This window comes from Amblyomma mixtum, chromosome 1 (assembly GCF_055824585.1).
Source record: "Amblyomma mixtum isolate Tamu chromosome 1, ASM5582458v1, whole genome shotgun sequence".
NCBI lineage: Eukaryota > Metazoa > Arthropoda > Arachnida > Ixodida > Ixodidae > Amblyomma > Amblyomma mixtum.
Window position 1 is genome coordinate 296,554,500 of NC_143012.1, and position 13,706 is coordinate 296,568,205.

The 13,706-nt window shown below is 50.7% G+C and overlaps 1 protein-coding gene across 1 annotated transcript in view; it reads left to right on the top strand.

Annotated features, from left to right (window-relative positions):
* Positions 1-13,706, top strand: part of LOC149372149 (dachshund homolog 1-like) — a 62,059-nt gene that overhangs the window by 17,265 nt on the left and 31,088 nt on the right. The window contains exon 2 of the mRNA XM_089566522.1: positions 664-696. Within this exon, the coding sequence (XP_089422648.1) occupies positions 664-696 (33 nt within the window). The remainder of the gene's footprint in view (positions 1-663; positions 697-13,706) is intronic.

Sequence of the window (13,706 nt, forward strand, 5' to 3'; positions counted from 1 at the left end):
AGGCATGGGAGAGGACTTTGTCCTGCAGTGGGCGTAGTCAGGCTGATGATGATAATGATAGTAGCATGCAATTCACTATCTTCAATTCACAATTCATTATCTTTATTTGGTTTGCTCTTCCGCTGGTCTGAACACAACACCGTCTGACAAGAATCTGTGACTTGGACGTTTCAGATACACTGTATTATGTACATAGAATGCGTTGTGTGCGAGTCTTGGTGAACGTGCAACGCGTCTCACCGATCTCTAATATATTCGCAGGCATGCACTGCGGCCTATAAGCAGATCAACCGACTGCAGAAGTGACTGGTTCTAACATGACTCGTGTTGGCTTTATTCATGGTTGCATGCTTACGTAATTATGCTGAGAATCGAAGCTGTCTTCACACGGTGGGTTCCTTTCACTTGAAGGACATGGTTTCATATATGAGAAACAATAACAAGACAGTTACACTATTCCCAAGTTGTTTTCTTTCCATTGATTGTGCCTATGCGGGTTTCACCACCAACAATCTTTAAAAAAAAATATTTTTGGCAGTCACACCCTCGAGAGTTCATCCTATTCAGTTGTCCCATATATGTTACTTTACTCCTTCAATCCCAGCCCTTCGCTGAAGCCATTGACGTGAGGCTAAAAGTATTTACTATATTTTGTCTTTGCAGACAACAGACGGCAGAAGGACGGCGAGCATCACTGTAAGCAAACACGCTTTCCTATACGGCCTTTTCTGTGTCCTATAGATGTTCCTTCCTTTTATTTTCATTCGAGCTTATTCTGTGTAGTGGTTATTGCATTGCATGCCATACACATGCATGTGTTTACAGCCGGCCAGATGTGGCGTCAAGAATACCCCCCACACTCCTGTAACCTTGAAAATAGCACGTTCCCTGACGCGTTTTACAAGACACTTTCTTAAAGCTTCCTTCAAAACTATAGTGCCAAAATAAAATAGAAAATACGAAATCAAAGGCCGCAGCAAGTCAACAAAACCTGAGCATATACTGAACGTCGACAGCAGAAGCTTCGCACTATAATCCCTTCACTTATTCCGTACTTCCTTCCTGTATGTAGAAAGGTCTCCCATACGAATCCGGTATCACCCATCTCCTTTCAAGATACACGACACTGGGGTATCCGCGATGAGTCATTGGTCGCACATGCAAACGCATTCGCATTAAAAACGGAGCGCAAGCGGCGTTTCTCCGTGTACGCACGTTCGAAACCCGAGTAGTGAACAGCCGTAAACACATACGCACGCACAAACCATATACCACGAGAGACGTATACACAAACGCGCATCACTTTACTGTACAGGAGACTAAACTCGGGCGAAGAAAGGCGACGCACTCCGCCGGCTCGGTTGAGGGAGCTCGTCCACTCTCCAACGAAGCTTTCCTTTTCGGAGGGCCGGCGGGCGCACCACCGACAAAAGCGAAGGGGGAAACTGGAAATGCGATCCAATTTCACGTGGCCCACTCAATCTAGTTTCTCCGTACCGGTGCCGACTGGGCGCTGCACGTGCGCGCACGTATTCATGCCCCCTTGGGCGCATCCCCTCCCACCCCGCAGCCAGGCGCGTTCGCGTACACGTATATATACGTACTCTACTAGCGACGCAGTTAGCGTATAGCTAGTATCGCCCGCGGAGTCTCTTGGCTTCAGCGTGCAGACAATGGATCGGGGAGGCGCATCACCGCTATCCTGAGCGTAGTTGGCACTGACACCGAAACAACGGAACGACGACAAATCGAATACCACGGCTGGCCCTTTGGGATGAGCGTGCACGGAAGTTAGGAAGGAAAGGAAGGGGGGTACCGGCGCGTGACTCAAGCGCCCGCCTCTCCAATGCCCCCTCCCCCTCTCTCGGTCCGCTTTACCTTTCGAGACTCTCGTAAGCGGGATCAGTGAAAATTGCGCTCTCGTCCGCGCCCCCGAGATGGCTTTAATGGCTTTCAGCCCGGAGGGAGTGCGAAGGAAGCGCCATCTGTCGGCGATGCAGTGTAGCATCGGCTGCAGTGCGTGTGTGTGAGCGTCGTGCGCGCCTGCGGGCGATGAGGCGGAAACACGGGTGACGGCATTTGCGGCTCACGAAAACGGAGCGCACGTAAACGGTTTTCGGTCTGTCACGTCCGCACGCAGCGCGTCACGTCGCTTTGAGGCAAGATGGCATGTCAGGTCGCTTTGCAGTGAAGTCCGTTGTAATTACTAAACTCTAAAGGAAAGCGAACTAAACAAGCAAAAAAGGTTCCCTCGAGAATGTGCAAGACACACGCGGAGCATAGCGTTCTAGTATACTATGGGATCCGGAGAAATAACTGCCACTGGTTCCAAACGAACTGAGGCCACTATTCGGATGCTTGCAACACGATGCGCTGCGGTGATGTTGACTCTTTTCAGCTACCTGAATATTTATATGCTGACAAACTATATTATTTGAGAAACACTAGTATGCGACGTGAAATTTCCAGTAGAAAGCTGCATTTATCATGTCACTGGCGTATGAAATGTGACAGGCATGGCGTACAGATATCAAGAACTGGCAATACCACCGTATGTGCCAAGGAAAGTTTAATAACACAGCAAAGTGTAATGCCACTTACTTCAAAGTCATGTCTGATAACTCTCTGCTCCGCTAAAGCGGTGGGGCCAGAGAACTGACTCAGAAGAAGAAGAGACGCGAATTTCTCTTCAATTGATCATGGCTTTAGTGAGCTGGTGTCGTAGCAGTTACACGCTCCACCAGCATTAAGTCAAGGACGAAAAAAAAAAGTGTGGAGGCAAAAGGACTCGGCTTCGGTGCTTCTACCTCGCATTGCTTTCCTTCTCTGTATCTCGTGATATACGACGCTAAATCCGCTCATCATAGCAAATATTAGCAACACTTGCGTGCCTCGCCTGCAGAAAGAAAAAAGGTCTACTTTTAGAGCACCGCTTTACGCGGCCTTACACGTCTGTGTACCTTCTCCTTTCTGCCCTAAGTGACCTCTTTTACGAGCGATGTTTGAACGAAAGCAAAGCAGAGAACTGAATAAATAACAGCAAAATGAGATTATTTCATTCTACGAAGATTAAATACTAGCGCAGCTGATTCTGAACTCGAAAGCTTAATGTCCGCTTTTCGAAAGCGATGACGAACTCCGTCTGCGCTTTCTAACCAGCATATTTTCAAGTTTTCACTTTCGCGTTTCAGTTCTCTCCCGTTCGTTTTCGAGAGCTCTGTCTTTAAACCTCAGAGTACTATCCTTTAACCGTGGAAGAGCCACCGTTTAACCCTACGAGCTGTCGAGTATATTCTTTGAGCCCGATGGAACTCCCGTCCCCAGTCCGGACTCCCGAGCGGTACTTCGTTTTGAATGAGCCTGGGGCTGTCCGCACGTTCTGCGTCGGACTTCCGCTGCCATCTGGCGGCCGAGATGGTTCGCAGCGGTCTCGAGCAATGGAAGACGGAAAGCGAGAAAGATGAGAAGTACGTAACGGGGGAAAGAGGAGGGGGTGGGGAGGGGGCAGAGAGGGGGGCGAGAGCCGCCGCATTCGCGATGACGACGACGTCTCCGTTTCCGCACCCGCTGACGGCGGCGGAGGCGGGTTCGCCGCCCAAGGAACGGACGGACGGCTCTCCTCCGCCGCGCGGAGGCCGTCCCACTGCGGGGAGTCCGAATCGAAATGTGGCCCTGCTCACTGCGCCGGCGCCGCCGGTAGGCGTGGTGCCGCCGCCGCCGACCGAGAACGACAAGCGGCGCCGGTCCGCCTCCGCGGCCGACGGCACCTGCGCGAACGACGACACAGAGACAGACGAAAGCAGCAACGCGCGCACATGGCGACGACTCGGCGACGACGACGGAGAGAGGCGTGCTTTCTTCGCTCCGCAGGGAGGAAAAGAAGAAAATGGAATGAGAAAGTCGGTTCCTCCCACGCGCTCCATCCGAGGGCCTCCCGGTTCGGGCTCCGGTCTTTCCAGCTCTCTCTCTCCCTTCTTTTCCGGGCCTCCGGGAAGGAAAAATGGGCCCCAGGCCCGGAGACTCGGCGCTCCCCCCCCCCCACTTTCTACGACCTCCTCGTCGCAGTGTCGCCTCGGTTTTTTTCCTTCCTCCTCAGTGCAGGCCGCACGCGCCGTCGTGTTGTTGAGACTCTAGCCCTAACCGTATCCCCCTTCTCTTCGTCTCCGAACGCATCCGTGCTTTATCGAGTTCTCTCCGAGCTTCTGCTGCTGGTGCTTCCTGGGGGGCCCCAACGCAGCGCCTCCACCTTGCGTCCGCCGTTCGCTCACTGGTCGCGTTTCTCATGGCCCGGCGTCGGTGGAGGCATTCTAGGGAGTGCCGCCTCGGGAATGGAATGGCGTGCGTGGCATGCGCGGCGGAGTGAGTGCTGGTGAGGCCCCTGCGATGCATCTCGAGAGGTTCCCCCCCCCCCCCCCCTTTCTTCGGTGTCCCGCGGGCTGTGGTCCCAGATGAATGCCCCGCTTCGTCCTTTCGTCGTCTCCTTTCTTTTTCCCTCTCTCTCTGTTTCTATCTCGTGCGCTGATGGCCGAGAACACTCACGCGCCTTCATTTTTTGCTCGTGGGGCCACAATGAAAGTGTATTGTGAGAGAGTGTGCGTTCTTAGAACTCAGAACCTTCATGCACGACCGCTGACGTACGGCTTTCGTCATGGCGGACGTCCTGAAGGAATATACTCGGCATTTCAGCGCTCCAAGAGGATGCGTTCGAAGAAGCTATAAAAGAAATTCTTATAATCGACATGGGAATGTGGCTACATACGTCTCGAGAAGATTTTAATCCTCAGACGACAAACGAGAGAGTTCGTAAGCGCTTCACTGGGCTGTTAGCGTTAAATCGAATAAACTCAAATCGAGGAGTTAGCTCCGTCGTATAGTTGTGAATGTCGTTCGGCTTTCTGCGAGCTTCGTCGGATTAGCCGTTTCCGTTTAATTACACTGTAAGCTTGAAAATTATGTAAACGAGGGAACTTGCCTAGCCGGCAGGAATTTGGAGTCTCGAAAAAAAAAGGGCCAAGAATAGTGCAGCGAGCGATGAAAAGGAAAATGATAGGTATAGCATTGAACGCAGAAAATAAGCAGCGCGGTTTAGAGAGTAAGCGTTGCCAGTTGAAAGTATGCAACCGAAATTTAAAAAAAAAAGGGGGGGGGGGGGGGGGGGGACATGACATGACAGTGCATGGTGAGAATATGACAGTACATGGTCAGGACATTGACTGGATATGGACTAGACGTGGTCAGAATGTGGACAGGACGTGGGCAGAACATGGACAATTTTCTGGAAAAACAAGGCCGCGGCTGACGGAAAAGAGTAAAGCCTTCGTCTCGCAGTGACCTCAACGCGATTGACAACAGCGACCAGGAAGTCGAAAAAAAAAGAGGGGCAGAATTAATGAAGGTTAGCCTCCTTCATCGAATGGTGAAACAGGGGCACATTTGTAACCGCAACCAAAATGGCAACGGTGACTTGCGTAGTTTTTTTGGTGACGCATCGAGATCTGTTGAAGGAACGGCCTGACCCACAGTATTGCGGTGCTTGCAAAAAAAGCGTTCGTCTTGAACAAAGGCATTACTTAAGTCTATCTTTCGCGCCGTCTGGAAAATTATATGCTGTATGTCATCCCGTGCTTTGCGATGCATTGCCCAGCCTCTTCTTGCAGCATACGTGTTCTTAAAGCTTAGTATGGCGTTGCAAGAGCTTTTACTCTCCTGAAAATCTGCCTAGAGCCTTTAATATTTACTTCGCTCGTTACTTGTGCAAGTAGACTGCTCTGAATCTCGTGTTGTCGACTCCTGTTATGTAGCAAGCCGTGAAAGAAAGAGCTCACAAGCTCGCCTCAATATCCGGGTCCCAAATGAAGAATGAACAAATAGATCAACTACACGCCGACCTCCGGACGGATAGACACGGAGTTTGACGTTCGTTAACTCTCTTAACTCACGCAAAATGGCCGCAGTGCGCGAAAGATGTCGACTCCACAGTATACAAAGGGTGACGAAAGTCGGGCTCGATAGAACTACTCTATAGTTGCTGGCGCTTTATGTGGGCAAACCATCGACGGCTAAAATCAGTCGGCAGGTGAATGTGATAAAGTTGAAGACGTCATGCACTTCTCAGTGAAACATTTACTGTCGACTTTTTAACTGGGGCCCGGCCTTTTTCAAGACGCTCCAAGTCTTGGGGAAGGTCGGGCCCCGGCCGAAACGTCGACAATAAATGTGTCTCATAAGCACGCTGTACAGGGTGAGTTGGTTGTTGTTCATTCTGACGACCAGCGCGCAATTAGATAAGGGACAGAAAGAAAAGACAACACGTGTCTCACCGAGGAGTGCTTGCCTTCTATATACCTATGTAGAGTATACGCGCTCCACTTTAACAATCTCAACGCTGCGCGAGCTATGATTTGTATCATTGGGCGTCTATAGTATTGCTGGCGCCGAGCATGCAAGCTTGCTTGCACGTGAAAGAGGCTTATGACAGTTAACAGGTCTGGTGCGCATGTTCATGCTTATACAGCATCATCATCATAAGCCTGGCTACGCCCCGTGCATGCATGCACAGCACTTATTAGTGCTCATTTTATCTTTGGTATTCTCTTTTGCCATCCCTATTTCGTTTACAACTGCCTGTACAGGTGCTTTCGCTTCGAGGTTAAATAAAAATCTACTCAGTTGTTTCTCGACAGACACACGACACTTTCTTCATGCCCTGACGTCAGAGTTCGAAGCGGGGCGATTCTTATCTCGAGCGAAATCGTCGAGTTGTCGACCGCAGAGGCTTGCGGCCCGTGACCCTCTTTTTTTCTTTGAACAGCCACCATCACTTATGCATTTTCGTTTGCTGCTCTTTTTCATCCCCATCCATTAGCCGGTCGCCAACTGTCCTTACATCCGGCTCTGCGCCGCGATTTATAAAGGGGGCTGCACGGCGCGCTCACGTCATATTCGTACCCTGTACACTTTGCGATCGGACTCGAAAAACGGGGAGCTGCTGGGAGCGGCGAGGTCATATCGCGTGCGCTCTACCATAAATATACCGCCCCTAACTACAAACAAGCCTTCCTTCTCCTTCCTTTTTTTTCTTTACTTTTTTTCCTCCCTCTTGCTCCCGTCACGATATCCGATCCCACCAGCCCATCGCTTGGAAAGCGAAAGCCGAGCTCCCACATAACGCGCATAACTAGAGCGCCCGCACAGCACTCTCCAGCTATCTATCTATCCCTTCCTTCATTCGTCCCTCTTCACATACTCCCGCGTACTTTTTTCCTTTTTTTTCTTCAAATCGTACCGAAAAATGTATCCCCATGCGTCCCCCAAAACAGACCTCCTCGTTCACATTGTTCACGCGTCCCTTCCGAGGGTGCCTCTTCCTTTCTTTCTTTCCATCTTTCCATCTTTCCTCCCTCGCCCGTTTCGATGCTTTCGCTTTGACCCTCGCGGCGCGAAATGCAAAGCTTGTTTCTTTGATTCGTACTATATGTACACGCTTCGCAGCCGTCCTGTTTCGGTGCAAGAACGAAACAGCGCCGCTCCTCGGCGGCGCAAGAACCGCTGCCTTGCAGCGTCCTCTCTGCTCGTCTTCAAGAGTGTTTGCTCATCGCGGCACCAGATGGCGAAACTAGGTCTCGAGGTCCCCCGTAAAGCGGCATCGATCGGGCGAAACTGCATCCATGTTTGCTGCCCCCGCCGCACTGAGTCTGTCGAAAGGACGAAAGTGTCAAGATGCGTGTGAAAATGTAAAAAAAGAAACAAGGAAGATGCCGATCTGGGGCAAAGATAAACTCCTGCATTTTCACCGCAAAACTGTCGGTATAGTGGAGAGGGTACATCCATCCTACCGCTCTTTGCGGTGCCTCTGAATTATACAAAAACGGTTCAGGCACTCTCGCGAACTTTCTTTAATTTCGGAAAGATTGCAGGCTGCCTGAAAAAAAAAGAAAAAGCTATCTGTAAGCAACAAATATTGCAATTATTTGTTTGTTCATCAAACAGCTTCAGAACGGACAATGGTAGAGAGAGAGCAGGAAGAGATTTTTTTCTTGATGCACTAAGTGAACAAGGGAGAGGAAAGCCTCGGGGTGCTGTCCAACGTTTCGAAAAGAGGAATTGTCTCCGTCTGGGCAAAGCGTGCATCGCAACGCACTCCTCCCCTTTACTGGGCATTCCTCCTCGAGGTGACGACCCTATTTAAACCCCGCCAGTGATGAACGCGTTGCCCAGACGAAAACGAGTCCACTTGTCGAAACGTTGACAAGCGCCCTGAGGATTTCTCCTTCCTTGTTCGCTTTGTGTGTATCAGAGCGGATAAGTGAGGCCCGGCAAATGATATCCGCGCTCCCTTTCTGCACGTTTCTCGTACTTGAGAGGTAGGAACCACTTATTTCGGTGGCTTATGAAGCGCTTATAGGACATCTATAGCTCGCTGCACAAAAAGCTCGTCGGTCGTCTTGTTAGGGTGACGCCAGACAAACACATCATGACGGAAGAGGCAGATTGGCAAAGAGCATATATATTGTGAATGTGCATCATATGCGCGTACATCGTGATCCGATAGCAAAGAAAGCAAAAGGAGGCAGCCAAGGAGCCAACAAAGAGCTACAAATCGACTCAAATGCGGCATAGGTTTTCTGCAGCCAATAGAGTAACATCGGGGCAGGCCTCTGTTCACACTGACTGTATACCCCGACCGTAGACGAGCGGTAAAGCATGCAGGCTAAATGCGAAATGTGCGCAGCTTACTTTTACGTTGACAGTAATCTCGCTGAATTCGAAGCTCGATAGCGTCGTTTTCCAATTTACAGGATGGTTCCCGCGGCAAATGCTTTCATCACTTTTTGTGGAGTATTCGTGGTCTTTCTAGAATACTTTCTATTCTTCCTAGCGTTTTCTTTATTGAATTCAGTTCGCCTATTTTTCTTTCCGCTGTTCTTTGCTGCGCAAACCTGCAATATTCAGAAAGTTTAAAAGTTTATTCAGAAGTATGCACGCACTCACGTACGCACAAGGGATACCCGGTCAAGTGCACTGCGGGTAGTCGCGTTTCCAGCACGTCACACACACAGCTGTTGATTGGAGAGACGAACCCTGCCCGGCGAAGCATCGTGTTGCACGAATGGTGCGAAAAACTCTTCCGAAAACTGAAAAAAAAAAAAGGTTATCAACGAACTAACCAGGGGGGCGTCGATATATTCCTGCTTCAAGAGACACGGGCGAAAAGGACGGGGCGAAGGCGAGCGACCTCCAGATGTCAATCATCTCCCGCGGGACCCTGTCGCGCTCGGGCTTTCCAGGTTTGGCTGTCGAATTAGATCTGGCCGGTGACTCTGTGCGAGCTATGCATGTACGTAGGGGGAAAAAAAATAAAAGGAACATTCTGTGTAGGTTAGCTCTGCGTCCTATTCGCAACCTCGAACGTTTATACACGCGACCCGCCCCACAAGCAGCGTGTACATATATACGTATACGAGCGGGCAAAAAAAGGCGCAGTTTAGCCCGTACAGCGAATGCCGGCGGGGAAATTCTTTTTGTTCCCTTATCTCAGTGCAGCGCGGCGACTCGTTCTCTCCGCATATATTTGATCTCCGCGTTTGCGGGACGCGGTTCTATAACGTGACGCCTGGGCGTTGAATGACGGCGTTGCAGGCCACTTTTGACGACAGCTCCTCTAACGGACAGATGGCTCGCGCGAGTGTGTTTGCCGGAGATAAAAAATATATAAAGAAGAATGTAATAATGGAAGGAAAGGGACAGAGCGGGGCTCAATTTGCCTTCGAATATATAGGTGCACGGTTGCCGAGGCAATCAGATACGCCGCGTTGCTGCTCGGCCGGGGTGTGGACACGACAGCGTTTCTGAATATTTCTTTCTCCCTCACCAACGCGTGCGCATTAGGCCTAATGCTTTACCTCCTCCAATCTCGGGAAACGGTGCCTCTGGCACTACATTCTCGCTCGCCGCGACAGTGAGGTTGTCCTCGCTCGACCCGTGTCTGTCACACTGGCCCATGCATCGCGCGTTGAGTCGTGGCGCTGTTGGACACCCTCGAGGCTCCGGGGCCTGTCAGAGAGCGCGGTATCGGCAATGCCGCTGCGCCTGCACGCGTCGCGAATGCACATTTGTAACGCGACAGTCATTCCGTTGTACTTTGCCCTCCCTGCAACCGACGGGGCAGGCTTGTAGGCTTCCTGATGCGCTGAACGCTGCTTGGACCGCCCGAGAGAATTCTCGGCAGCTTCGAAACGTTCCTCCCATACATATATGCCATTGATGTGGTGCGCGTTGTGAACACGTCAACGGAAGACAATGACAGGAATCAACATAACGGGTGAAAGTCCGTCAGGACTTCCGCTTATATTTCATGGTCCTCACGATAAAGCGAGCGCTGGAACTCTCGTTCAAGAGTTTGTGGTGTGTAGCTCGTTTATAGCTTTTGTCTAGTAGCACTGGTTGGTATACGATGTCTCGTCATGAAAAGCAACCAACCAGCCCAGGTGTTTTAGCACTTTGTGATGTCCTTGGTCCTCGTTTTTTCTTCCTTCTTGTGTGTACGTGTACCCTGTTTGCTTAACGCTTTTAGTTTCAGTCATGCAGCAGCGGCATACACCGGCATACGTATATGTCGTCGTGAAAGTTCGCTTCGGGTAATGCACTCCCGCATTTGAATCGCCCAAAATGGCATAATGCGATTGAATCGCCCAAAATGGCATAATGCTAGCGTTATGAGCTGGCATACATATAGCTTGTCTGCTTAACCTTAATCAGCATCACGACATTTTTCGATTAATTCAGTGCCATCCGATTTCCGCATTGAAACTTCACCCAAACGAAGAGTTCATGGATTCACAACGCAGGCAGCCTGCCAGTCCGCAAAGCGTTATTGGTCAAGATGTGACAGTTTTTACACAGTTTGAATTCTGTCGTCCCATTAAACGACGCTTGACTGAACGAATGAACTGAGTAAGAACCGTCGTAATGCTGCTCACGTCAGCAGCTTTTTGTTGTTATCCATTCTGTAATGAAAGAAATATTGAAATTTAAATTGGATAACGTTTCACAATACAGTGCAGATAAAGAACAGTGAATCTCATCTTTGTTGCAAGATGTTCAAAGCGGCAACACAAATTTGCGCCGCCACAGACGCACGCGCCTGTCTTTCCGCATATAGATCCGCGCGTGTCCCCGTCGCTTTCTCTCCACGTCGAAATTCAAGCTGTGTACATTCAATAACAGGCAGGGCAGTAAGGAGCGGGCAGGAAGCACCGAGCCAGGCATCAGCATGCAAACGACCTCCGCCATATCCCTGCGTGTCGCTCCGCACTTCAGGCCCTTCTCCCGGACTTGCAATCGACGAACCCTCTCGCTCGTATGTTCGCACTATACAGCTCCCAGAGCCCTACGCCGAGCGCAGGTCCGTGGGTGACGCAAAACACTCAAAAAAAGAGAAAGGGGACGTTGGGGAGTCCGTGCACCCACGCAAGCTGACGACAGCCTCGCCAACAACCCCGAGCACAGGCCGTACGCGCAGCGAGCGGCGACGACAACTGGCCGACACGAGCCGATAAAATACGAGGGACTCTTCACTCCCTCGCCCTTTCTTTAGGCGCGCAGTAATGTCCTCTCTTCCCCCTTTTGGCTCACGCGCGCCGCGACGGTGTTTCAGGGCAATCGTGGGATAACGGCGGTCTCTGTGCCCCTCCGTCTGGCACGCGGGCGTCGCTGACAGAAAACGGAAATATATTCCCGCATTTCTACAGCCCGCCCTCGCTGCGCACTCCCTAAAACCTTTTGTTCCCAGCGGAGTCCCCGCTCTCTCTCCTGCCTTTTTCCCCCCTTTCAGCAGTCAGCTTGCGTATAACGCTGTCCGTGCATATATATAAACGCGACCTATACAGTTTCCAGATCGCGGAGGACACACAACTGAAAACAACCGCTGTCCGCGGGAAACGATGCTTACGTAGTAAGCGGGAAAAGGGAAGTAGTCGCGGGAATAGGGAGAGAGAAACACGGTAGCGCCAGAAGAGGGACAAATCCCGGCGAAACAATCGCCTCGACGACAGGGAAATCCAGCAGTGGTTTCGCTTGTATACGCGCTGCATAAAGAAGTGGCTTACCTATATTATATATACGGCGCAGTATTTGGTCAAGGGGGCTGAAACTACCGCACGCCGGGCCCGTTCGGAACGGTCAGCTTTGCCTCGGTGGAAAAAAAAAGAATAAAAGAAAGCCAGCCGGTGCACATTTTGGCGAGGAAGCTGCGTAACAGTCCAAATTTAACGTGTGAAAATTTGGGGAAGAGGGGCATATGCGCGCACAATTAAACGAACGAAACGCGCACGCCTTCGCTGCGTGAAACTTGGGGTGGAAAAATTTATATGCGTCCCGCAGTTGGGTTTCGTATACGGGAGTAGAAAGAATGAAACGAGTGCGAACAGGCTGACCGCGCCGCTGACTTTATGCTAATCTCCGCGCCTATATACGGAATCCCAACGTCTATCCCACATGGGGAAGAAGAAAAAAAAGACAAACCTGTTTCGAATCCTGCCCCGCGTTGGTAGCCTGTAAGCGCCCTCTGCAGGAGGGTGAGTCCTGCCTCTCATAAAGCGCACAATGGGAAAGTCAAGAACGCAATGCGGAGCACAATGCAAAAGAGTCCGGGCTGTATATCTCCTCTATTGCACAAGTGTCAACGCTGTCCGGGCTGCCACAATGGTGCGTGGCCTTATACTTTGAAATCTATTGCGATTGGTCTCACCAAGCTATAAATGAGCGCTTTTCCGGTAAAAGGCTCTCCGTCCAGTGAGCCGATAAATGTTCCGTCTTTTACGCATTCCGCTTCTTGAGGAAGCGCTCTCTGAGAAAGTTTTAAGGCATACAGCCGGTTTTTATTCGTATTGTCCAAAATATGTCAACCGGCGAAAAGCATAAGGTTCCAGGAACTGATTTCATTTTTGTTATTATTATATCGACTGCCAAAACCTTGAATATAGGAACGCGAGACCCATCCGAACCGCGGCGGCAGTGATGACTCTGACTGTGGCCTTGACGTAAAAAAATGACGTCAATGCATGGTTCTGTCTCACCAGCTCTGTGACGACGCACCATGTATGTATGCCGAGCGTGTTACTACAGAAGATGACGTGGCCACTGGGCACACAGACCAGCTAAACACACGTCTTTATTGTTGCACATTTGACTTTCAATGATACATTGGCGTATAGACTTTTCCACAAATTGCAGCGCCGCGCCATCCCCTAGCGGATCCGCGCAAAGCATGATGGGAGAAAGGAGCGGTCGCCGCCCGCGTCGTCTGCTGTCAAGCGTGTTGCTGTGTTGTGCCGCCGTGCTCAGGCATTGTGCGTCTTCTCGTGCGCGCTGTAAATGTTGCAGCGCACTGCTGTGGTGGTTATCTCTTAGTCTTTCTGCAATTATGTGGGGATTTTTTTAGACATTCGACATGTCTGCAGATTAGAATCGCGGTGGCGGTCAAAGGTGCTGCATGCCCGGCTGTAGTAACAACACGAGAAAGGACATCAGCATTTCATACCACGTATTCCCCAAGGACAAGAAGCTGAAGCTAGAATGGGTGCGCAGGATAAATTGGCAAGGTTCGCAAGGGCGATTTACCCTGTGGAAGCTTTCGAAACACCACAAAATATGTGGTACGCATTTCAACATTAGCGGGCGCAAGGGATACATGGATCGTCTCTCCA